The sequence below is a fragment of the Lithobates pipiens genome, unplaced genomic scaffold, assembly GCF_037356315.1.
Source record: "Lithobates pipiens isolate NorthernLeopardFrog02 unplaced genomic scaffold, aLitPip1_a1.2 Scaffold_28, whole genome shotgun sequence".
NCBI lineage: Eukaryota > Metazoa > Chordata > Amphibia > Anura > Ranidae > Lithobates > Lithobates pipiens.
Window position 1 is genome coordinate 31,644,430 of NW_027507789.1, and position 26,716 is coordinate 31,671,145.

General features: G+C 40.2%; 1 protein-coding gene across 2 annotated transcripts in view; it reads right to left on the bottom strand.

Moving 5' to 3' along the window:
* Positions 1-21,488: 21,488 nt before the first annotated feature.
* The window catches only part of LOC143935281 (bactericidal permeability-increasing protein-like), an 86,476-nt gene continuing 81,248 nt past the window's right edge, over positions 21,489-26,716 (bottom strand). For both annotated transcript variants that reach the window (XM_077459028.1, XM_077459029.1), the window contains one exon: positions 21,489-22,116. In XM_077459028.1, the coding sequence (XP_077315154.1) occupies positions 22,018-22,116 (99 nt within the window). In that variant the 3' untranslated portion in view covers positions 21,489-22,017. The remainder of the gene's footprint in view (positions 22,117-26,716) is intronic.

A 26,716-nucleotide genomic window follows, 5' to 3' on the forward strand; every position in this document is an offset into this window, starting at 1 on the left:
CACCAGACGCTCTCAATATCTGCACGGCTGTCTGTGCAGACCCCAGGCGCCATGACTTCCAGAAGGTAGGAAACTTCATACGAAATAGTCCTAGAGTAAGGAGGACAAAAAAGGAATGCAGCCTCTGGCCCAGCCTGAAAATTTATGGAAGTGAGGTCCTATAGAGAGGGAGCAAGGGAAGGGTTACCCAAATGTATGCTGCCATGGAAGTCTGTCAGGAAAAACTGTTGCTGCAACTGCTTATAAAGTCTGAGCTGGAGTTTGGCTTTGATTTCTTGATGTATCTAATCCTACTAGTACATCTAACACTCCCCTACCCCCCCCCCCCCCAGACTGACAATACTACTGTCCAAAAGGTGCCACCCTGTGCTCCATTATCCAGAGTGGGGGACACTCTAATACAGAAGATGTGTAACTGACCAGATCACCAGGTGAAAACTGTCACTGGTCAAACCAGAAAGAACGTCTTTCTTTTCTCTCCGTTTTATTACATAGTATATTCTTTTTGCCAAGAATAAATCTTCTCTGTTTGGGAAAAAAACAGCCCTGCCCTCTGCTCCTTCCTCACTGGCTGTGATTGATAGCAGCGAGAGCCAATGGCTCCTGCTGCTGCAACTCAGCCAATGGGGAGGGAGAGACCCGGGAGGGACACTGCTCTTGTGCACATTGCTAAATCAGGATTTGGTAAATATGGGGGGGGGGGGGGGCTGATGGGGGAGCTGCACACTGAAGGTATTTTAGCTAAGGTGAAGGTAAAAAAAAACTCCAGCCTTTGGAACCCCTTTAACTAGTTACAGACTTTGGACATCCTACAGTCATCATTGTACACTGGGAATCTGGGACCCCCCCCCCAGTATACCATAATTGTCGGCTGTAATTAATCATAGCCAGCATTACAGTATACTCAGTAGGCAGCTTTAGCTGTCAAAAAAAGCAGTCTGAATCAATGTTTATACACAACACTGCTACAAACCTCAATTATACAAAGATACAAAGTGAGATATTTTTACCTTTGTATCTTTCTGTCCATTCATCTGCAGATCAAATGGATGAACTTAGATCTTTAGATGATGTCAGTTAAAACAACCCAACAAGTAATAAAATAATAATAATAATTTTCTTGTTGTTTTTGTATTTTTTTTAAATAAAATGTTCTCCTGTTTAACCCCTTATTAAATCCTTATTTTACTTTAATCAGCCCTAATTAAATTCTTAGTCTCCTTCTCTCTTTTACTATTATTTTCCTGCATGTATTTGTTTTTTTTTAAATTTGTTTTCAAATTTGTAACTACTAATATTTAAACCTTTTTGTTTTGTTTGTTAATATTTTTACACATTTAAAATATATTGACACATTTTCCATTTAAAAAGCGCAAAAAAACAAACAAAAAATAACTTTGGAAATAACTATTATTTTAAACAGGGCAAATAAAATGTCCACATCTTATATGTAGTAACACTAACACTGCTTAAAAAAGTAACTTTTGTAAATATTGCAAGAAAAAAAAAATCGTTGTTGCAATGCAATACCATCAACAGAAAGCCATGATTGTCCTTAAAAAACAATAAACAGGTGTAAGAGATGAAGTGAAGTGAAGTGAAGTGAAGTGAGATTTTTTTTTTACTAAATACATAGCTAGGTTGAATGGCAGCTTATTAGATCTGTCAACGCGTTTGCTTTAATAGCTACAATACATAAGTAATTAAAGCAATGTTTACCAATCTGTTTCATTTATAGCAACCTTGTAAATGAACTTCATATCTATATACAGCCATTAAAGATAAACAAATTGGTTTATGGAGTAAATATTTTGAGATGTTAAAATATACCTAAAGGCAAAACTTGTTTTATTCTAATTTTGGAGAGAATGGGAAGGGATTAGAACCCCTGTCAGTTATTACTGTCTATGCCTCTATTAGGGAGATTCGTCCTCTCGATTTGCCCTGCTTACCATTATCAATGAAAGTAAAAGTACATGAAAATCCCAAATTTTGGTAATAAAAGGTAAATCTTCCAATAGGGACACTAGTTTTGGTGGGCTGGGGTCCCAAAGGAATTGCCTTAATTTGAAGGGATTTCCCCTCACTTCCTGTTTTGGCTATGGGACAGGAAGTGAAGGTAATTCTCTCAAATGGGGAACAAATGGCAAAAAAAAAACAGGGATTATAACCCTCAATGTTTCTATCCAAAATAATAAGAAAAAAAAAACAGTTCTGCCTATAGTTTTACTTTAACAGCTTGCCTACTGGCCACTTTTCCCCCATTCCTGCCCAGGCCAATTTGCAGCTTTCAGTGCTGTCGCAGTTTGAATGACAATTGTGTGGTCATGCAACACATTTTTATCATTTTTTATCATTTCTTTTGGTGGTATTTATTCACCACTGTTTTTTTTTTTTTTTGCTAAACAAATTAAAAAAGACAGAACATTTTGAAAAAAAACTAAAACTTTTTCATAGTTTGTTATAAAATTTTGCAAACTGGTAATTTTTCTCCTTCACTGATGTGCATTGATGGGTCTGCACTGATTAGGTAGCACTGATGGGCACTGATAGGTAGCACTGATGGGCACTGACGAGGTTGTACTGATGGGCACTGATGAGACTGCACTGACAGATGGCATTGATAGGCGGCACTGATGGGCACTGATAGGCGACACTGAAGGGCACTGATATGTGGCACTGATAGGCAGCACTGATAGGTGGCACTGATGGGCACTGATAGTCAGCATTGATAAGGGGCACTAATGAGGATGCACTGATGGGCACTTATGGGCAGCACTGATTGGAAGCACTGGTGGGCACTGATTGGCAGCACTGTTGGGCAGTGTTAGGACTGCATTGATAATCAGGACACCGATAATCAGTGCCCTGTTTATCAGTGCCGATGTCCCTTTAACACAAGCCGGTTATCAGCTCTCTTCTTCACAAACATGGGCTCTTCACAGCCATGCGAGCATCAGTAGCATGTACCTGCTTAGCATAATCTCTGTAAGAATTCAGTAAAACAATACAGAGCACATCTGCTTGTGATAATTCTAATAGCTTGTGTTTCCCACAGTAAAGTCCATGGTAACTCTGGTAACACAGGTGAACAGCTGGAGGGATCCAAGGGCCTAGGGGCACAGAGGGCACACGCCATTGGAATTAAAGTACTCTGGTAGCAATTGGGTGGTGCTCCATGCACTGGACAGATGCTGACAGTGGAGGTCCTCTCACCTGGCTGCAGATCCCTTTCTCAGCTACCTTCAATTCATCAGGTGTGGGGCTGCTGAAAGAAACTGAGAATTTTATCTTCCACTTACTGTCCAGTGAACCAGGGAGTTGTGGGAAAAGGAGTCAAAGGGGGTCTGTGTCTGCATCTTAATATAGTGAAGAAATAACACTCCTCTATAGTGTCATATGTGTCCTTGAAGCGGAATGCAAGCAAGCATGAATTACTGTTGTCACTATCAAGAAGCCAGTGCAGAGCAATGGTGTGCAGCCAACACTGACATGCATGCATCTGGACAGCCCTGTCCAGCTATTTTTTTTTTCAGCTCTAGTTAGGTTACATTTCCAAACCTGTGCCTGGACAGGGAAAGCATAAGCAGCAGTCTGATGAGTTCATTCATCACTTAGCTCTCTCTTCCTAATAGCAAACTACTTGTTTTACCTGAGCAATAAAACACAACTGACTGGCTCCTTGTGCTGCTTCACCCTTTCCCAGTCTCAACTCTGCAGAACACAGGGCATTACAAAAGGATATTACTAGGTCTTATTGGGGCACTTTTACTGCTAGTATTAAAAAAATGCATTAAATATTGATTACCAATAGAAAGCTGCTTGAGTTGAGTGTATTTTATATAAGCTTGGAATTCAATTTTAAACCTGCTCTTCAACACAATCTAATGTTTTATAAGTTATCTCACCAAACTTCATTCATTCCAACTACTGTATATGTTCTGAGTTATTCCATTGCTTGCTTCCACATGATTTAATTGAAGAACATTTAGTGAAATAGATGCTCCCATTTTGTAAGCCATACCATGCATCTGACAATTGCAATTACAGTAAAACCTTGGACTGAGAATAACTTGGTTTGAGAACGTTTTGCAAGACAAGCAATTATTTTTAATACATTTTTACTTGATATACAAGCGATGTCTTGATATAGAAATAGTGTCATGTCACAATTGAGTATAAAAGACAAGCACACACCGTCGGAAATTTCGACGGAAAAGGTCCGATCGGATTATATTGTCAGAAAATCCGATCGTGTGTGAACTCTATCAGACTTTTTCCGTCGAAAATTCCGATGGAAAAAATTTGAGAGCAGGATCTCAAATTTTCCGAAAACAAAAACCTATCAGACTTTTTATGATCCTTTGGAGAGAATTCCGATCGGACAAAGTTCCACGGATGCTCAGATCAAATTACGAGACCAAAGCTATTGGCTACTAGCCTCGACGTAGTCCCGTCGTAACAAACGAACGATCGGATTTTCCGTCAACTTTGTCAGACGGATTTTGTTGTCGGAATGTCCAACCGTGTGTACAAGGCATAAGTGTAGCAATATGGTTACAATTAATGAAGGTACAACATTTAGCAACTCACATGGTTGATGATTAAAAGAGGCACATCTGTATCATCTTTATACAGAACCAACTATATCCCTTTCTTAGATAATCTACCTAAGGACCTAGAAAAGCTTTCTAAACTTACAATTCCATGGTCGGGCAAACTCGCAGCATTTAAAATGTTACACCTACCACAGCTTCTATATCTATTTAGAACACTACCTATCCCAATTGCACAATAATTCTTTACCTCCCTTCAGTCTATACTGAGTTTATTAGTGTGGCACAAAAAAAGACATAGGATACCCCAAATTCACCTGATCAAACTTAGATCAATAGGCAGAATAGGATATATTTGCTTCAAAGACTACTACATAGCCTCCATTCTAGCACAACTAAAATCGTGGTTCATTCTCAACCCATACTGTCTATGGAGTAATATGGAATCCATGCAAGTTCCAGGACACTACTTAAAAAATTGGCTCTTGAGCACCCCCATTCCTAAACAGAAAAACACAACCCTCTCCCCTACAATTCTTTCCACCAAAAAAGCATTTGATTATTATATCTCAAACACCCCACAGGGTCCAATCCCTCTCTTTATCAATATCAGCACTGTCACTGATAATCCCTCACCTATCCATGAAGATATGGGAAGAAAAAGGCATATCGCTAATTTCGGATCTCTATACAGATGATTTCCTTATCCCGTTTCCCTCACTACGGCACTGTGGTGTAGTGGTTAGCACTCTCACCTAGCAGTAAAAAGGGTCGCTGGTTTGAATCCCAACCACGACACTACCTGCCTGGAGTTTGCATGTTCTCCCTGTGCCTGCGTGGGTTTCCTACGGGTACTCCGGTTTCCTCCCACAATCCAAAGACATGCAGGAAGGTTAATTAGCTTCTATCCAAAATTGGCCCTAGTATATGAATGGGGACCCTGGATTGTGAGCTTCTTGAGGGTAGGGACCAATGTGAGTGTGCAATGTACAGGGATAGGGACAATTGTAGACACTCACTCAGGATGGACTGGTGTCTTTATTCAACCTTACTAACTATGAAACTACAAAAATCCTCCCTATCCAACAAAGAATACTTCAAATACATCTAAATAGCCCCTCCTCCACAAATCTGTGCACAAAAAAGTTTACACATACCTCACATCCAATGCCCAGACTACCAAAGGAATAACTCTCTTCTATACCCTTCCGACAAGACAAAGTAACCTTCAAAAAATTGCCCCCTATGATCAAATGGGAAAAAGACATAGACCTTACATTTAGTAACCAACAATGGGAAGCAGCCATTTCATCTTGCCTTCGAATTACAAGATCTTCCAATTTGTGGGACCTCATGTTCAAATACAACCTAAGATGGTACATCATCCCCACACAAATCCACACTTTGCATCTTCCACTGGTGCTGGAGAGATTGTGGAATGCCAGGAAACCTATTCCACCTAATGTGGGCATGCAAAAAGATTGCAATATTCTGGAAGGCTACCTTCCAACTGATATCTGATGTAACTAACATCTTGATTCCTCCTTCACCAAAACTACTGCTCCTCAACATCGAAATTGATGACTACCCTTTTAACCTACGTTACACAATAGTACATATCCTTCTAGCTGTTAAACTTGCCTTAGTCGGCCGCTGGAGATCCCCAGACCTCATACCCTTGAGTGAAGTGATCCACTTGATGCTACCCACGGTACATATGAATGTATGTTTTTTTATCTTGATAAAACTCAATCTATTGAAATATAAAAGAGGTACATCTCAGTATGCAGGCATCCTGGGTAAAGCTGTCCACATAGACCATCTTCTGCACCTCCTTCGACATCATCTCTTCCATGCTGTACTCCACGAGCGCTTTAAGCCTCGCTTTTCTGATCGCTCTACTGCAGGGTAGTCTTCCTGGTCACAACTGCAGACTGACATCGGCGAGAGCCAGTGGTGCGGAGGATTCTCTATGTGGACAGCTTTACCCCGGATGTCGGCATACTTAAATGAGCCTCTTTTAATCATCAACCATGTGAGTTGCTAAATGTTGTTCCTTCATAAAATGTAACCATATTGCTAGAGAGGTGACCTCTCTTCTCTTTTATACTCTGTAGCCCCTGCTGGATTTTGCTTCTAATCCCCTTGTGGAGGCTTCCATTTGTGGATGAACATTTTATGGTTACACAACCTGGTCACATTGCTTTAATCTTTTTATATGGACTATAAACTGAAGGACTTATAAAAAAATGTTTGTGGAACGAATCATCGGAGTTTCCATTATTTCTTATGAGGAAATTCGCTTTGATATAAGAGCGCTTTGGATTGCAAGAATGTTTCCGGAACGAATTATGCTCACAATCCCAGGTTTTACTGTACTATGAATATCTTTTTAACTTTTTCCCTTATCCATTTTCTAACTATAGCTTTCCAGCAGCTGATGCAGTGCTGAAACATTTACATGGTCATTTATGTAATTGACTTAGTAATATGAGTAGACCTGCAATTAATTTGACATTTAATAGCTAAAACAGAAAGTTATGCGATCTCCCACAAAAGAAGACACCCATCTGAATCAGCTGAATGACTTCTCTACACAATCAGGTTAAAACATTAACAAGCTTATAATGTGTTTCTTCTCGTAAGTTGTTTTGGGTGTAGAGCATTTCTACATCATGTGCTGGAATGGCTTTGATGAAATAGCTTGTTAAAAATGCACAGTCAGAATTCCATGCTGGGAACAACTCTTGGCTGAGTATTGATTTTATTATTGTGTGTCTGCTGTAATGGCTGAGTAAGTGCTGCACTACCACGCTGAACAACGCCTTTAACACGCCGGTGCCAATATCGATGCTGGTGACCCAGCCTTGTTAAATAGCTCAGGGTTTGGAGGTGGGGATGTTATGCCGTCATGAATCAGACAGAAAGCAAACTTTTGACATAGGGCTAGTCTAGACAACATCGCATTCATTATACAGTATAATTGTTATGTAGCTAGAATTAAATTTGGATGGAATTAGAAAAGGTGAGAAATCTATTGTATGAGGACAGCCTGTTCCTAAACCACTTACGTGGACCTATGATTCGTCAGTTTTTACCTTAACCACTTGCTTACTGGGCACTTAAACCCCCCTCAGTCCCAGACCAATTTTCAGCTTTCAGCGCTGATGCACTTTGAATGACAATTGCGCGGGCATACAACACTGTACCCAAATGAAATTTTTATCATTTTTTTCCCACAAATAGAGCTTTCTTTTGGTGGTAATTAATTACAGCTGGGAGTTTTATTTTTTGCTAAACAAACAAAAAAAGATGCAAAAAAAAAATCATGTTTAATAGTTTGTTATAAAATTTTGCAAACAGGTCATTTTTCTCCTTCATTGAAGTGCGCTGATGAGGCGGCACTGATAGGCTGCACTGGTGGGCACTGATAGGCTGCATTGGTGGGCACTGATAGGCTGCATTGGTGGGCACTGATAGGCACAGATAAGGCGGCACTAATAGGCACAGATAAGGCGGCACCGATGGGCACAGATAAGGCGGCACTGATGGGCAAAGATGGGCACAGATAAGATGGCACGGATGGGTGGCACAGATGGGTGGCACGGATGGGTGGCACTAAGGGGCACTGATAGGTACCACTGATAGACGGGACTGATGGGCACTGATAGGTGGCTCTGATAGGTGGCACTGCTGGGCACTGATGGGCGGCACGGTTGGGCACTGATGGGCACTGGTAGATGACACTGATGGGCACGGATATGTGGCACTGGGGTGCAGCACCTTTGTTGAGGCAGATTGTGGGCACTGCTGGGTGGCACTGTGGGCACTGCTGGGTGGCACTGTGGGCACTGCTGGGTGGCACTATGGGCACTGCTGGGTGGCACTGACGGGGGGCACTTATTTTTTAATTATGTTTATTGATGAGGGGGCAGGTGGGCACTGGCAGGGGGCAGGTTGGCACTGGCAGGGCTTGCCGTGATCGTGATGGTCTTTTTTTTTCTCCTCGCACTGTCAGCACGAGGAGGAATAATAGCCGATTACCGGCTCCATTATATCACATGATCAGCTGTCATTGGCTGACAGCTGATTACGTGATAAGGGGTCGGGATCGACCCCTTGCTCGGATGGGTGATCAGGCGAGTGTCATAGACTCAGGGGGCGCGCAGGCCGCTCGTGCATGGGACTACGTCAATAGACGTAGTCCCGGCAAAGGAGATCCACGCTATAGCCGTCATTCGGCTATAGCGCGGGTCTCAAGTGGTTAAAGTGGTGTTGCCACCAAAAAATAAAAAGTTGTTTAAAATTCTTTAAAAAAATGAAAAAAAAAAAATGATTGGAAAAAACTATTTTTTTTACTCACCTCTAAATACCTGTTGCTAGGGGGTCCCTCGTAGTCTGCCTTCTTCCTTGCCCGGGTTGATGACATCACTTCCCCTCGCGCCGCACAGTCACCTGGGACCCATCACGTGTCCCAGGTGACTGTACGGCGTATCACGGTGCCCTGCGCCGCTCGCGCATGCGCAGTGGGTGCCTGGCTGCGAAGCCACAGCCGGGTGCCCACAGTACACATGATGGTGCCGCGAGCGGAGCAGGGAACGAGGGGGGGGCTTCGTTCCCCCGCATCGCTGGACCCTGGGACAGGTAAGTGTCCGATTATTAAAAGTCAGCAGCGGCAGTATTTGTAGCTGCTGACTTTTAATTATTTATTTATTTGCAGGGAAAGAAAAAAAAGAATATAGAGGAAGCCCGCGGTCGGACATTCTGTCCATCGGATCTTGTCCGAAACTGTTGCATACACACGGTCGGACTAAGTTGTCGAAAAATCCGATCATTCAGAATGTGATGACGTAATTTCGTTACGATGGGACTATGTTCAGGCTAGTAGCCAATAGCTTTGATGTAGGAATTTGATCTGAGCATGCGTGGCACTTGGTCCGATCAAAATTCTCTACACATGATCGGAGTATGTCCGATCGAACCAGTTGGTCAGAAAATATTTCCAACAAGTTGGAAAATTGGGTCCGACGGATATTCCGACGGAATCAGTCCGATGCATACCACACACAGTCGGATTATCCGACAATGCGGTCCGATAGGAAACATTCCGACGGATTCTCCGACCGTGTGTACAAGGGCGAAGAGTTATTCCCCCAACATGTAATATTTTAATGACCTATGTAAGTTAATAAAAAAAAGATGCCCACTTATGCATCGCTTTCAGTACAGTCAACACTGCTTCAGTATACCATATTTAGTTTGGGAAGATATCTGGAAGGTTATTACACGTATATACCTGTTCAGTGTTCATTTTTTTTTTTTTTTGCATGATATACTGTATGTGGTTACATCATCAATTTCAGTCACACATATTGTTTGTACAGCTATTTTCAGTATTTTTCGCATCATGCTTTACCTTCTGCATGCAGCTCCCCTCCCAGCCCCCCTAAAAACATACTTGAACCCAGTACTTATCCAGTGATGTGCACAAGAGCTGAGGCTCTCTCTCTATCTCCTTATTGGTTTAGATACAGCAACAGGAGCCATTGGCTCCTGTTGCTGTTGTTTAGAAGCAGTGACGAGAGAGTGGATGGCAGGGCTGTCTTATAAACCCCCCTTTTATAACAAGCGGCAAAATCATTTCACAGAGCAGTAGGTAAGTATAATATGTTTGTTTTTTTAAAACAAAAAAAAAAATTATGAGCAAATAATCTTGGGTGAATCAATTGCAAAATGCAAAAAGTAACTAAGAACTATCTGTTGCAGATTGACAATGCTAAGCCACCATCTGAGAATGCAGTGTTGTCAGACTACTTTCAGTTGGCTTTTGGGTTGCCTATTGGGTCTGTGCTTGCCTCCTGAAGATCTGATAGGTGGCTCAATATCCAAATGACTGTGATATAATATTAAACATACTGAAATATAGATTTAGGCCCCTTTCACACTGACGTCCCGTTCAGGCCCGCCTGTCAGTTTTTCAGGCGGACCTGAACGGGTGCTCCATAGAGCTCTATGGAGCGTCGGATGTCAGCGGTGACATGTCCGCTGACATCCGACCCGCTCCGATCCGAAAAAGTGTAACGGAGGAAAAAGCTATTTTTCCATCCGTCTGCGGATCGGATCGGGTGACGACGGGCACTGTGGTCCGTCGTCACCCGATCTCCCATAGGGGAGAGCGGCGCTGTGACAGGTCTGTCCCTGCGCAGTGTGCAGAGACGGAGCTGTCATCTCCCTGCTCAGCGGGGATGGACGGAGTGATCCCCGCTGAGCAAACGGATATCCACGGGGCGGATCAGAACTGATCCGCCCCGTGTGAAAGGACCCTTAGGGTTTACATATAACTTTAACCCTCTTCACGCCGACATGACACAGCCTCACGGAAGTGGGCTTTTTTGTGCTGGAAGTGTGTAAAAAAATAAAATAAAAATAAGTAATAAAAAAATAAAAGAAAAATACCCTAAATCAAGGTTTGCTCTAGGTCAGTGCCAGGGTTAGTGTTTGAGTGAAGTAAGGGTAAAAGGTCAAGGTCAGGCTATTTTGGGCAGGATTTTTTTTTTTAATTACCATCAGTGTCGGTTAGTGTCAGTGTGTTTTATGTAGGACAAAAAAAATGTGCACTGTTGCTTCCGGGCTGTTCTATGGGTACATACAAGAACCAATATACACATACGTAGTATTGTTGAGATTGGGGTTATTCTTTGGTGGTAGGTTATGGTAGTAACAAGAAATATACAGCTAAATTTAAAGATTTTTTTTTTTTTACTATATTGGGCCAGTTTTCTTGTGATAATAAAAAAAAACATCAGGAGATATCCATAACTATTTACTACCAAATGAAAGCCCAATTTGTCCTGAAAAAAACAAGGCATAATCCACCTGAATGCACAAAATAGTTGTGATGATATGTACAGTTTTACTAACACATGCCAAAATTTATAAATTGTGCTTAGGCATCTAGATTTGTTTTACCCTTAGCAATAGCAATAGGATAGCAACAGGAAGTTCCTGTCAACCATATAGATGTAGGGGTCTGGTTGTAGCTCTGACCTCTTAGATTCCTGGTTCTATGTCACTAGTGCCTGTACCACCTCATTAAAAATGCTCACAATATATATAATGAAAGAAACTGGCATTGGGGGCCATAACATCTGGGAGACAATGTTTTTTTTCGACAGCTTTGAATACTGCACAATTAATGAGATATAAATGATAAAATCCATTATCCAATTCATTAGGAGAGGATATCATTAAGCATTCCTGCCATACTCCTTATACCAGACTGACAAGCAGTTGATCACCAGTTGTGAGACTCGTAATTGACTACAGTGCTAGCATGCCACAAATACTCAATAGTATTATTTATATATAAATTACGTGCTGACGTCATCACGCCTCACATGACCCTGGAACCATGGCCATTCGTTTTGGAATTTTTATTGCCGGCAAGTGCTTCTTAGGCTGTTATTATACAATTTTATGGATACCTTTTATAAATAAATTAACAGTTTTTTTAAGCGATAGTGCACCATTGGAGCTTTTTTTCTTTACTTTCTCCACTCTCGTTTTGGGAGATTGACCTTTTTGTAAGTAAGCGGGCAGATGGTGGCCAGTGAGTGAGGAGGACATCCCTGGTTGATCCATACATCTTGGTCCAGGACCCATCTCAGACCCATCTCAGACCCTGCAGAGAGCTATATCTGCTGGCATATATGACCTTGCTATTATAGGAGGTCCACATCTTCCGGTAAGAGTATTCATTTTATCTGCCCCTCGCTCCATGCAGGGATTCTACCTTTTCTCTTGGTGGAACTTGGAAACTTCAAGAATTCTCCATCTCTCTTCACAGTTGCATCATTGCAGAATTTGATATACCTACCATCTTTAGTGAGACTATATTCTTTAAAGTCTCTTTTTATTCACATTTTTTTATTTTACAAAAGCCTCTTGAGTTATATGTGTCACTATTGTATTTTTTGTCACACAGGAATTATGTATCAATTTATGTATTGAGTTCTTTTTTGCCTCATAATCTGTTTGCACTATTAGCATGACTATTTTTGTCTTTAGAATTTATATATAGTTTGATTAAAAGTAGACTGAATTGGCAATTACATCTTCTTCATATTGAAATGTATACAGTTCTTCATATTGAAATGTATACAGTTCTTCATATTGAAATTGTATACAGTATCTTTAAAAAATGTTTTTAAAGCAGAGTTCCACCTAATAGCGGAAACTCCGCTTATCTTCTTCCTACAGACGGACAGGTACTCACTTCTGTGTAAGGTTGCCACGACCAACCTACGTCATTTACGGCCCTCCTCCTACTCCCACTGCCTTCTGGGAGACACACAGGTCCCAGAAGACAGCGGGACCATTCAGAAAGCGCAGCATGACTCATGCATGCGCAGCAGGAACCAGTCTGTGAAGCCACAAGACTTCACTTCCTGTTTACCTTAGTAAGGATCAAGATAGGGAAGGGAATATCACAGCTCCAGGTAGGTCAGCCAAAAGTAAAACCTCCCCTCCAGTTTAGAAGCCACAGGTGCTGGCAATGCATAATAAAATGAAATAGGAAGAAATAGGAAGAAGTTCTGGATAGCCACACTCCAAAAATTGCATTTTATGATTAAGACAGAAGAGCTATGATTAAGCACTGTCTCTTCTGTCCGTTCTGCTGTGGCATGTGTTTTTGATTCTTTTTTTTTTTAATAAAAGGCAATTTTTGGAGTGCAGCTGTCTGGAACTTCTTCCTATTTCATCCCTTAGTAAGGATGCCAGCACCTGCACCCGGACGGGTCAGTTTATTTTGCCATCATCATGAACTCGGACAGGTACATGCCCTTAGATTAAAAGTCAGCAATTTCCAGTTTTACAACCAAATTGGGAAAACACCTACAGTGTATGTTATGTGGTCCATTCACATAGCATAACTAAAAAATTGCTACTGTACTTACCTTTTTATTTGTATTTTACTTGCTGACAAATTCTACCTAGCTTTTACCTTCTATGTAATGTTAAGGAGGGGTCTAGGGGAGATATGTTTACCATAATTAACCTTTTCCATACTGTTCTGGCAGACTTTTATTATCAGAAAACTATGTGCACTTTGACTGTCCTAAAAAAGGATTAAATATCTCAAGGCTCTTGTGGTATATTTTATGCTATTAACTTTGGAACAAATATAGTATGTCCATAAACTCTGTCCCCTAATTGCACATTGCAAGCTATTCTGAACAATACAAGTTGCCTATAGAGTTCTATGTGTAAACCTGCTCCAAAAAAACAACTACAATAGTAGGTTATTTGAAAATTATTTTTAGATATGGCAATTTTCAACTTTCAGCGCTGTCATACTTTGAATAACCATTACATGGTAATGCAGCACTGTACCCAAGCAAAGTTTTTATCATTGTTTTCACACAAATACAGCTTTCTTTTGGTGGGATTTAATCACCTAGATTTTTATTTTTTGTTAAATAAACAAATAAAGACCAATAAAAAAGTTTCCATAGTTTGTTATAAAATTTTGCAAACGGGTTATTTTTCTCCTTCACTGATGTGTGCTGATGAGGCTGCACTCATGGGCACTGATAGGTTTCACTGATGAACATATATGGGCACTGATAGGCTGCACTGCTGGGCACTGATGAGGTGGCCCTGGTAGGCACTGATGAGGCTGCACTGATAGGCGGCACTGATGGACAGGGCAGGACTTAGGGTGGTGGGGTCCCCTGGGCTTGAGTCACTTTCGGGCCCTGCCTTCTATACATTACCATATTTATCAGCATATAACACGCGCTGGCTTATCACACCCACCCCAAGTTTAGGAGGGAATTTTAAGGAAAAAACTTTTAGGAGGGAAGTTTAAGGAAACAAACTTACATTTAAATGGCCATCAATGCAGCCTTGCCCATCCATCTGCAGCCTTGTTCAGTGTCATTGCAGACTTGTCAATGTAGCCTTGTCATTTGCAACCTTGCCCCAGTGTCATTTGCAACCTTGTAATTTGCAGCCTTGTCATTGCAGTCTTGAAGTTTAAAAAGGACGCTACCGAGATACAGATTCCTCTGTATCTCGGCGGCTCTTGGGTCCTCTTGGCGGCTCTTGGGTCCTCTCGGCGGCTCTTGGGTCCTCTCGGCAGCTCTCGCGGCTCTCGGGTCCTCTCACTGTCTCGAGTGGAGCCGAGAGTAGCCGAGTGTACTCAGGTCATCTCACAGTCACACTCAGTCCCTGTGTTTGGTCCATCATAGGGCGGGACTGGGCTTAACTGTGAGCGGAGCTGAGCCGAGGATTCTCGGCTATGTATCTATGTATAGCGGAGCCCCCTATTGGGCGGGGCCTATGGGCTTGAGCCCATAGGCTATTTTTATGTTCAGTTGCTTGTAGCACAATGTCCTATGCTCATAGAAATACATAGGCTTTTTTTTTTTTTTTTTTGCGTAATTAGGCTTTTGTGGCCCTGTTATAGAATTAAATGAAGTGCCTGTAGAGGCACAACACATCTTTTTGTATACATTTTTGCACTTGAAAAACTGCTCTCCTAACCTTTCCCAACCCAGAAAACAAACACCTGAAACTTGATACACCTGCAAAATTACCTGCACAAATTTGTGAATGGCAAAGCATGCCTTTATGCATGGATGAGCACACAATAAAAGCTTCATAATTGCCAGAAATACACTCTGCTCATGCTCTGCTCAGGTGTGAATGCAGGCTTACATGCACACAGTAGACACCACCACTAGTTTTAATGGAAACATGTACCATTCACAGCATCCTCTGTTGTGTTTCTATCCTTTAAAAATGTCTGCATCACTTAGGGTTTGATTTCCTGAAACTGGAGAGTACAAAATCTGGTGCAGTTGTGCATTGTAGCCATCTGGCTTCTAAGCTGGTTCAGTTGGGTGTTGGCAAAAAACCTGGAAGTTAATTGGCTATTATATAGATCTGCACCATATATTGTACTCTCCAGTTTTAGTAAATTAACCCCTTGGTGTCATGCCCAGACATGAATGTAACAGATTTTACCTTGCGGTAGTAAGGCAGCATTCTTAATTTTTTGTTAAAACACTGGAAATTAAGAACCCTGCTTAACAATTTTTAATTATCTTTTTAATGAAAAAGAAAATTCCAATCATGGAACATTAAGTTTAATCTGATGATACAAAAGTCGCTGGCCTTCTAACACGACTCTCAGTCCTTTTTAAAAGTTTGAAAGGTAAAACAGCTGCTAGCTACTAGTGAAGCTGTATTTACAAGGTGTTACAGGGCTAACCTGACCCAATCAAAAGGTTTAAGGGTTGCTTTGTAGAGGTGCTTGAGTGTTTTATATTGCCCAGTGAACCACTTCTTAAGCCAACTATCCATATTTTTCCATAGGATTAGGCCTAATGCTCCAAAAATCAGCAAATGGGAATTAAATTATGAATAGTTAGAGGCCAAACTTGATATGCATCTGGTGTATATTCTTCCTAGGGAATCTAATGTGTCTTATTTGCATTCTGGATCTTGTAATATACCGTATTTATCGGCGTATAACACGCACTTTTTCCCCCTTAAAATCGGTGGAAAGTCATGGGTGCGTGTTATACGTCGATCCCCACTGTCTGCGAGTCAAAAAATACAGAGCGCGGCCGAAAAATACTGAGTGCCGCCGAAAAATACAGAGCCAATTGCTCGGCTCCGCTCGTAGTCCCGCCTCCCTGCTGTTTCTCTAGCGAGCGCTGCCGAAAAAGACCGAGCCGACTGTACTGTGTACTCGGCTCGGCTCGGCTTGCAGTCCCGCCCATACTGGGCGGGACTGCGAGCGGAGCCCAGCCGAATACACAGTACAGTCGGCTCGGTCTTTTTCGGCAGCGCTCGCTAGAGAAACAGCAGGGAGGCGGGACTACGAGCGGAGCCGAGCAAGTCGGCTTGGTCTTTTTCGGTGGCGCTCACTCGGTCTGTCTCGGCGGCGGGAAATTTAAACATGGGCAAGGCTGCAAACGGCGCTGGCCAAGCTGCAAATGACACTGCAAAGCTGCAAACAGCGTGGGGCAAGCTGCAAATGACACTGATCATTCTGCAATGATGGACAAGGCTGCAGATGCACACTGATAAGGCTGCATTGACTGGCATTTAAATGTAAGTTTTGTTTTCCTTAAACTTCCCTCCTAAAACTTTTTTTCCTTAAAATGCCCTCCTAAACTTGGGGTGCGTGTTATACGCCGGTGCGTGTTATACCCCGATAAATACGGTAGTTGTTTCTGGAGTCCAAATAAATGATAACTTCTCCTACAATAGTGTAAACAATTTTTAGGAAAGTAACTCTATTACAGTATGAGTTATAGAAATTTTGTGAAGTTTAACTATGGGGAGATCAGTTATAACCCAGCCTCCAAGATGTGAATACCTAAACTGCATACTAGAATATTTACAAAAGGACCGTTTATGACCAGGCCACATTAGAAACCTTTTGAAGACCTTGGGCTTAGTGAGGTTTATGAAGCCCCTACGTTTCTTCTAAGCTGACTGCTCTACAAATGTGTCAACTTCAATGACTGCTTAGCACAGACAGCAGATTTTAATTTGACTGTATTGTTATCGACTTTTAATTTTTGGGGGACTGCATTGTATTTAGCCCCACCTACCCACTCTCTCCACACAGTTTAGGGTTTGTCAGACCTCATTATTGTCACAACCATTTTTTGTCAGACATAGTGTATGTAACTCTATTTTCAATATGTTCAACAACATGCATCTGTGTTTTTATAGGTATTGTAAGCACATATTTTTGTGAATAAATTGCCAAGTTTCTGACCTGAAGATTCTGCCAGAAAATTCCAAGCTTTAGCAAGCTTGCAAGGCTAAGCAACTGTGTGCTGTCAGCTTGGCAGTTTTGCTTGTTCAGTTGAGCATTGCCTGTCAGGTCTGAGCATGCTTCATGAAGACCTGATAAGCAACCCAATGGGCAAATGAGTGAGCCATGGTGGCAAACATAAAAAAAATATAGATTTAGGGATTACATACATTTTAAATATGTTATTAAGGACTACATACATTTTAGAGTGATTGTACAGTCTCAACGTTTTTTACCTTCATGCATTTGATGCATGAAGGTAAAAAACTTCTGTGTGCAGCAGCCCCATTAATACCTACCTGAGACCCATCACAATCCAGAGATGTGCACGAGAGCCGCAGCTCTCTGATGATTCTCTTCCTCATTGGCTGAGACAGCAGCGGGAGCCATTGGCCAGTGAGCCAATGATGAGAGAAAGGGGCTGAGCTGAGCAGCAGCTCTGGGTTAATGGACATGCATAGCCATGACTCAGTGCACCCATAGCCTCGGTGCACTCATAGCAAGCTGCTTGCTCTGGGGGCGCTCTGAAAGAGGAACTATTGCACAGAGCAAGTAAGTATAGCATGTTTGTTTTGTTTTTTTAATTGCCTTTAATGTCACTTTAAGCAGTTGGACCACCCATGTGCACAACATATATAAACCACGTAGTAATATTGAATATGTGACAACTTAAAGTGGTTTGGTACCTAAAAATGAAAGTACATGTTATTAAAATCAACAGATAGCATACTTACCTAAACGAACCCTGAAAAAAAAAATATTATTTACTTACCTTTTATTTCTGATGTTTCAGCTGACTTCCGGGTTGTCCTCCCGTGGGAGTAGGCGTGGCTATCGTCCTCGCAATGGTCCCTGAGAAATTTGTAAGCTATTTCCCAAGAATCCATGGGGGACAATGAAATTGCGAAATCTCGCGAGATTTCGTTAGGACGCCGGTCACGTGACGAGGGCGTGTACGAATTTGCCATTTTTAAAGTGGGCAGGCAGCTGTATCTGCCATTACACTGCTCTCACTGAGCATGTGCAAGATGGAGCGGAGCATGCTGGGAGCCAGACGTCATCATATACCAGGAAGTAAATGCCTGTGGGCTTCAGACGCCCACAGTTAAAATGGAAAACGCCAGAGCAGGTTTTTATAAGTCATCCTGAGGAAAAGATTTGTCGCGCCGGGGGTCAAATAAACGCCGGACGTGGATGCCAATCGAAGGTAGCACTCGCCCACCTGTGAGACAGGTAAGAAAAAAAAAAAAAAGAGCGGAATCCCACTTTAAGTGTCAGCAATAGGATAGCAGCATGAAGTTCATGTTAACCAGACTTGTGTAGGGGCCTAAAGATAAGCAAACGCTCCTAACTGATATTCCCTTTAATCTAGGCATTTTACAGGTTCAGGCTCAGGAACCCAACCGCACTTATTTAGATGTAATGGACTAGTTGTACCCGTGGCCTCTTAGATTGCAGGTTCTATGCCATAGGTGCCATTACCACTTAATTAAAATGCTTTCAGTTTATTAAATGAAAGCTATTTGCATGGATGACCATAACATTTGGGATAATTACTTTTTCAAATAAACTGAATACTGTACAATTAATGATATATGAATGAAAGAATCCATTACCCAATTCATTAGAGCAGGATATGATTATGCATTCCTGCCATACTCCTTATACCAGGTGATGAGCATTTGGTCACTAATTACAAGACTCCTAATTAGCAGAAATGCTATCATGTCACAAATACTCAATAATATTCCTATATTAAATGACATTCCTATATTATAGTTTGATAAAAAAATAGACTAAAATTTACAGACAGTAACATGGACTGAAGAAGGACCAGCCACCTGTACACAGAAGAAGAGAGAATACTTGGTCCTGGAATGACACATGACCATGGATTAAAAGGGGAATTTAGATAGGATGTACAGTGTTTGTTCACTTTTTCTTGTTTCCTAAAAAGGTGAATTAACCCTTTAATGCTACCCTGCAATATTTATCCATTGTCTGGAAATGAAGAGGAATGCTGCTAAAGCCCATAATGGCTTGACCAAACAAAGGGCACATGTATAGGCTAAACCTTTTCATGCGTAGGGGTGTAGTAGAATTTCATATAAACTAATATATTTTGTATTATTCATATTAATTTGCATATGTTTTATTGATAATATAATTATTATTCATATTATCATTCATATTATTATTCATATTATATAGTAGTGGTCTTATCAATATTATTATTCGATAGTAAAGCAATAGTTATTAAACTTTATTAATGTATACTATGTTATCCCATAAATATAGAAAGTCTTCATTTTTAACTGTTGAACGTTAGATGACCTCTCTGCTTCATGCTGGTAATTTTTATAAGACAGTCACAAGTTTACTGGGTGAAAGGTTATTAGGATAGTTAATTTTTAGGTTTTAAGTCTACTACTTAGAAGAGAAACACTTTGACAGCAGTTGAACTACAGCCTGATAAGATAATATTCCTTGAGGGTATTACATAAATATTGTCAAGAATAAGTGCTAAAACTTCTTATACTGGTGGTTTAAAAGTACTTATGTAGACTATGGGAAAGTTATGTACATTAATTAAGTTTGACAGTGTCAAAAAGGTCTGCGTGTGCCCTCATTAAAACTGTTAAAATATATTGAATAAGAGAACACGGATGTGTATGTATATATGCATTGATAATTAGACAATATTAAATAAAGAAGTTAGCTTTGTATATATATATATATATATATATATATATATATATATAATACAGTACCTTTTTGTAAAGCCAATATATGAATACATACATATAGGATTGCATAGTGAAAAAACAATAAGACAAATAACACATAAAGGTGGGGTTGTTGTAAATTCATTTTCCCAAAGTTGTAAATCTGTATCCTTGAGTTGGCGAAGTCTTATCAGCACAAGGAGGGTTTGATTTACCAGGACTGGGTGCCATACTGTCTCTACACAAGTATTTTAATGGGTAAAACCAAAGACAAATCAGTTATAAATAATTGTAATAAACATATAGGAATTCTGGGAATGAATACGTTTGTCTAGTTGTATGACAGCTGTCAGATTTATGGTTAGTTACATTGACATAGATCTTAGCAACCAATCATGTTGTACCTAATATGCTTGCATTGTAAGAAACTTTATAAATTAGACCTGCATCTTGTAATACTTTGAACATAAACCTGTATGTTCCCAGCTGTTGTTAATAAACCTGCATCACTGAGGTCCTGCCTGGTTCGATACGTTATTGTTATACTTCAGGGGGACCCGACTTGGGTCCCTGCTGCTGACGCTCTTCAAAGGAAAGTCCTTCTTCTTCAGAGCCATGTCTGAAGAAGGACTTTCCTTTGAATCGCGTCAGCCAGCAGGGACCCAGGACGGGTCCCCCCTATGCTAGAGGTTTCAGCCAGTCTGGGAGAGTTTAGCCACAAGGTGTGACTTGATGAGCATTTTTATCACCTTTCTTTGGGAGTAGTTATTGTTTTTTTTGTTCATTTTTAATAAATCTTTGTGGGATAAAGTACTAAGCCGGTGCACCCTCTTTCTTGTATCCATTTTTGCAGTGCTTTGAGGACTACCCCAGTCCTAGAGGGCATCAAGGCTTCAAATGAATTATCCATATCTACAATGGTGGTTCAGTCACCATCTGGTTATTTCACTCATGTGCAGGAGTATTGTTGATAAACTTTTTCATGCATTATGATGTATATGTCACACAACCATGGGTTGTTACCAATTTTGATTTCTTTAGGCTTTCTTTTAGTTTTGGATAGAGTAGGGAATGATTGGATTCTTCATCAGGTTTATATAGTTGTCTGTGTCCCTGCTAGGGAGATTCACCCTTTCTTTTTTTTCTCGAAGCTATTGTCACCTAGACAGAAAGTGAGGTTTAATCCACAAATTTTGAGTGGTCACAAGACCAAGAGGTTAGAGAAAATAATCCAATGGGGGCAAATGTTCCTGTGAGAACCCTTCATTTTGGTGAGATTTCATCTCATTTCCTGTTGTGTCTCCAGTGGGAGCAGTAAAAATGATATAGGGGTTTTAACCTTTTTCTAAAAATAATACTAACATACGCTTTAATAAAACTTATTTTTATCAGTTCTGATTGGTAAGAATAGTTAGTACATGTGTCTTGTAAGGTATAATAGGGACAATGCCTACATCATCTTAACTTTATGCTGGGGTGCAGTACATGCTGGAAAGGTGACACAGTCAACTGGATTTTTGAACCAGAAAAATAGCTTTTCCACTGACTGGCACTCAATAAAAGTAAAAAATGTAATAACAAGACTAGCTGTACTGAATTACAAATCCTTTTGGCAGGTAAATCTATAATCATATATCTATTTCAATTTTATGTTTTGCTGTTTGTCTGCAGTTGTCGGAAGTTCTACCCTAACTAATATTTCATTTGCCAGTGCATTCATTCTAAGCTTGCTGTTTTTCATTGGAGGCTAACAGTATTATTTTCTGCTGTTATACAAAGGATAAAAACAGTATTGGTGAAACTACACTTTATTAAAATGACCTGGCGTTGTGACACATCTAAACCATGAACAGCCATGTAGCCTGTTGGACAGCCATCTTGTTACTAAAAATCTTCACATCGTGTGATGGTCTGGAGACTGGTGCTCGGGTAAAATGTCTAATAATTTTCTCCATGGTATGTAGTACATGTCCATTGATACCAATAAACATCCCTGAAAATGAAGTCACATTTATTGTAAGTTTATTTTTATAGTTAACAATCTCCTATACAAAATGCTATGCATATATCTGCAGTGTGAGACCATCCATCCATGAGTGGATTCCGACACATTTGAATCTCCTTACAACTTCTAAATTCAGTGACCTCAGCTAGAAAATCTTTACTGATATTCCATAAATTCCTCATGCAGGATTGTCTATCTTTATGCTTAAGGCTATGGTCATGCTTCCTCTTTGTGTCTATCATGACTAAAGAAGAAAATGAATATGTCTCTATCCATGCTTTCCTATCACCAAATACTATGCACGGTATTACATTTTTGTCTTCACTGAATTTTTGTTGAAATTGTGCCTTTATTTTTGCCATGCCCATTGCTGGCATAACAGTACCCCATTTGTTGTGACTTTGCTTTTTTAATAAACAAAGCCATGTCACACCCCGTCACTGACATAGTTGTCACAGTACGACCATGAACACTTGGATTTGTTTTTAATCAAAAAATCCGTTGCTTTAAATATCCTTTAAATATACTTCACACAGACACACAGTTGGTTCTAACTGAGATTGTGGAAGGATAAAGTATAAGATGCACTAAGTTTTTGTATTATTTTAGTTATTCTTATTATTGGCATTATTATTATCATCATTTCCACTTTTTGTATTTAAAACATAATTTATAATGTAAATCACAATCTGATAACTTCATCATATACTGTACATTATTAGTAATAATTGTAAATACTGTTTTGTATTATTATTATTATTATTGTTTTCATTATTATTGTCATTATTTCCTCTTTTATTATTTAAAATATCATGGGTATTGTAATTTGTGTTGCAGTTTGATCACTATACTGTAAATTATTAATAATAATTTTGGTTACTGTTATTTGGATGAATCAGGTTAAAATACAATAGTAATTACAGTATACCTTTATATATGTACAGAGAAAAAGGACCATGGAAGCTGGGCCCAAATAAAAGGCAGACAGAGAGCAAAGGACTATACTAGTTATCATCACCAGTATTGCCTGTGGTCTCCCTGAAACTGATCCTCCCATTACTAACTTACCATATCTTGTTCTGAGTTTCTGTGCAGAAGCCAAATCCTTGTGGATGCAGGGCTTTGCTTCCTCATGTCAGAGCCTCCCGTAAGGAGATTCGTGAGCAGCACAGCAGTGACATCACCAAATCCTAATCCAAATCTGGTGAGTCTAGCAGTCAGAGGTCGCAGTACCTTAGATCTCAAACTTCAGGATACTGCTTAGGTACATTTAACATTTATAGATGTTTTCTATAAAATAGCAGATTTTCCCTCTTTCAGTTCAGGTCCACTTTAACACTCTCCTATGTCTAATGCCCCGTACAAACGAGCTGATTTTCCGTCTGAAAAAACGTGGATGTTTTTTCTGATGGAATTCCGCTCAAGCTTGGCTGGCATACACACAGTCACACAAAAGTTCTCTCTTCGACCATCAAGAATGCAGTGACATACAACACTACAACGAGCCGAGAAAATGAAGTTTAATGCTTCCGAGCATGCGTCGAATTGTTTCCGAGCATGCGTAGGAATTTTGCGCATCGGAATTTGTACAGATGGTCGGAATTTCCGATCAGAACTTTTTCCGACCCAAAAATAGAGAACCTGCTCTCAATCTTTTGCTGGCAAAAGTCAGATGGAGCATACACACGGTCGGAATTTATGACCAAAAGCTCACGATTCGACTTTTTCTGGCAGAATTTCTGATCGTGCGTATGGGGCTTAAGATTTTACACTTGCAGCTGAAGTATAGCTACAACCCTCAGCAACCAGTAGTCTCCCTTTAAAGCCAAAATCCGTATTTTTTTTCATTTTGGAAAGAATTGGGAATATATTCTTCTATTCTCCATTGAGGAGTTTTACTTTCACTTACTTTCCCAGAGACGCAATAAAAAGAGATAGGAAATCTCTCAAATTTGAGGTGGAATCTTCTCTTAGACATCAGAACAAATGTCCACATCAAAAGATTTCCCTTCTGTTCTTGGTCTGGTGACAACTGCAAAATACTGGATTTCCCATCCCTTACTGTCCCAGAGACAATGGGCACCAGAACAGCAACAGGGAGCAGGAGCCTAGTATTGGACTTTAACCACTTCCTGCCCGCATGACGTCATATGACCTTGTGGACTTCGAGTGGAGATATCTGGATGATGCCTGCAGCTACAGTCATCATCCACATGTATATTTTTTTCAGCCGGCGTTTCCCTGCAATGTAATAGCCAACCTAGCGGCTCATTAGCTGCTGGATGGCTTTTACAGGCAGCGTGAGGGGGGCACCCTCCTCCCGCTGTCCTCCGGGGCCCTTTCTGGGCTCTCCTTTGCGATCGGGAAGCCAGAGATCTGATCCGGCGGTGGCGCCAGATTACCACAGAGCTGGCTGAGGACTGGATGGTCCTCCTGCTATCTCCATGACCCTGGGAGGCCGGAAGTGATCATGGTGTCATTTCCAGCTCTGGCAGATGTAAACACTGCTATTTTTCCCCCTAGAAAGCAGAGATCAATGTTTTTGTTTTGTTTTTTAATCTCATGCTTTCCAGGGTAGAGGAGATAACCTATAGACCACAGATCTCTCCATAAAGGGGACCTGTCATGGCTTATTTCTATCACAAGGGATGTTTACGTTTTTCTTGTGATAGAAATAAAAGTCATAAAAAAAAATTAAAGGGACTGTAAAAACGAAGATAAAATAAATAATATATATATATTTTTTTAAAGTTTCCCCTGTCCCCTCGTGCTCACACACTGAAGAAAACACATAGGTAGGTTGCGCTTAAATCTGTAAACTATGTTCGCACCACACATGTGGGGTATCACCACAAAAATTAGAGTGAGAGCAATAATTATAGTGTTAGACCTCCTCTCTAACTCTAAACAGGTAACCTGTAAAAAAATTGAAAGCGTCGCCTATGAAGATTTTTACCGTAGTTTGGCGTCATTCCACAAGCGTGCACAATTTTAAAGTTTGACATGTTAGGTATCTATTTATTTGGCATAACATCATCTTTTTATACTTTACATATGTGTTATGTTTTTGTGTTTTTTTTTGTTGTTGTTGCATTAAAATGCATTAAAGCATTTAAAAAAAAAAAAAAAAAAAAGCAGTATTTAAAAAATTGAGCAAATGCTGTGTGACATAACAAATTTCAACGATCGTCATTTTATTCTCTAGGGTCTCTGCCAAAAAAAAATAACCATATATAATGTTTGGGGGTTTTGAGTAATTTTCTAGCAAAAAAATACAGATTTTTACATGTAGGAGATAATGGCCGGAATTGGCCTGGGTGGGAACTGGTTAAAATTCAGGTAATTGTTTATAGCATCAATATTTGGACCTTAATGTCTGCTTGGGGCTATCCATGACATACTTGAAAGGGCACTGACCTACACTGGAGATGTCTGTGCTCCATAGCCCTATTCCAATATCAAGCTAACAAAAGAAAAAAAAAACAACAATGGTTCTTCTCGCAGCTTTATAAAGGTATGAACCAAAAGTAAAAAAATGATAGTTCTATGGCAAAAGGTAAATAAAAATAAGTAAATAAGATTGCGCTATGGACAGATATAATGCCTATACACTGCAAAACTGAAAGAAAAACAGGTGAGAATAAAAATGAGATAAAAAGTAAACTCGAGAGGTTGAAGCTGCCTGTGCTTAGAATCTACCCCTTAAAATAAAGGAGTAGGTCAGAGATAAAGTATGAATTAAGCTGTGGCGCTAAAACCTTTTCTAACAAATATCCTGGTGTCAAAAAGGTGTGTAGAGATCTAATCCGTGTAATAAATAGATGGCCCTGTTTATTGCCCCGGAAAATAATATAAATAAATACTGTGAATTGATGTGAAATGTGTGGTCTCCTGAGGACCACCTTATAGGTGGTACCTACCAAATATTATATATATACTTCTTATAAATGCGTGTTGTGTAGAAAAGACAATTTTTTCCTATTGGCATGCAACTCAAAAAGTACACATGTGTTATAACCAAAGAATAGTGAAAATATTTCATAAAAATGTAAATAAATAAACCATATATGCTAAGTGAGAGAGATCATATGCAAACCACAAGCCACTATATTAGTGGTCTGTAAACTGTGCTCTATATTATGAGTCCCAAGAGTGACAGTCCAAGAACAGCAAAAACAAAAAGAATTCTTTCAATGCCCAAACAAATTTTTTCAAATCGCATCACACAGTTGCTCGAAAAAACGCATAAAGTCTCTTCAAGTGAAAAGGGTAGACCAAAGTGACTAGTGCAGAAAGGTTAGGAACAATCTTCTCCGGTGCGCCACTCAGTGTCAGAGAAATAATTGCGCTCACCAGACAGAGAACCCTGAAAGGGTTAGCCGAGCAGTCACAGTATAAGCCACTGTGCAGCTTTCCTTGGGCTCTGCTCCTGCTGTGCTGGGGGAATGTTCGCCCTTTTGCTTCCGCAAATAGTCCGTTTAGCAAGTGCATGAGGGAGGAAACAGAAGTACAACCATAGTGCAACACTGTTTGTTAACGATTTATTTATCTAAAATCCAAACTACTCACAATATTTCATGAAACAATT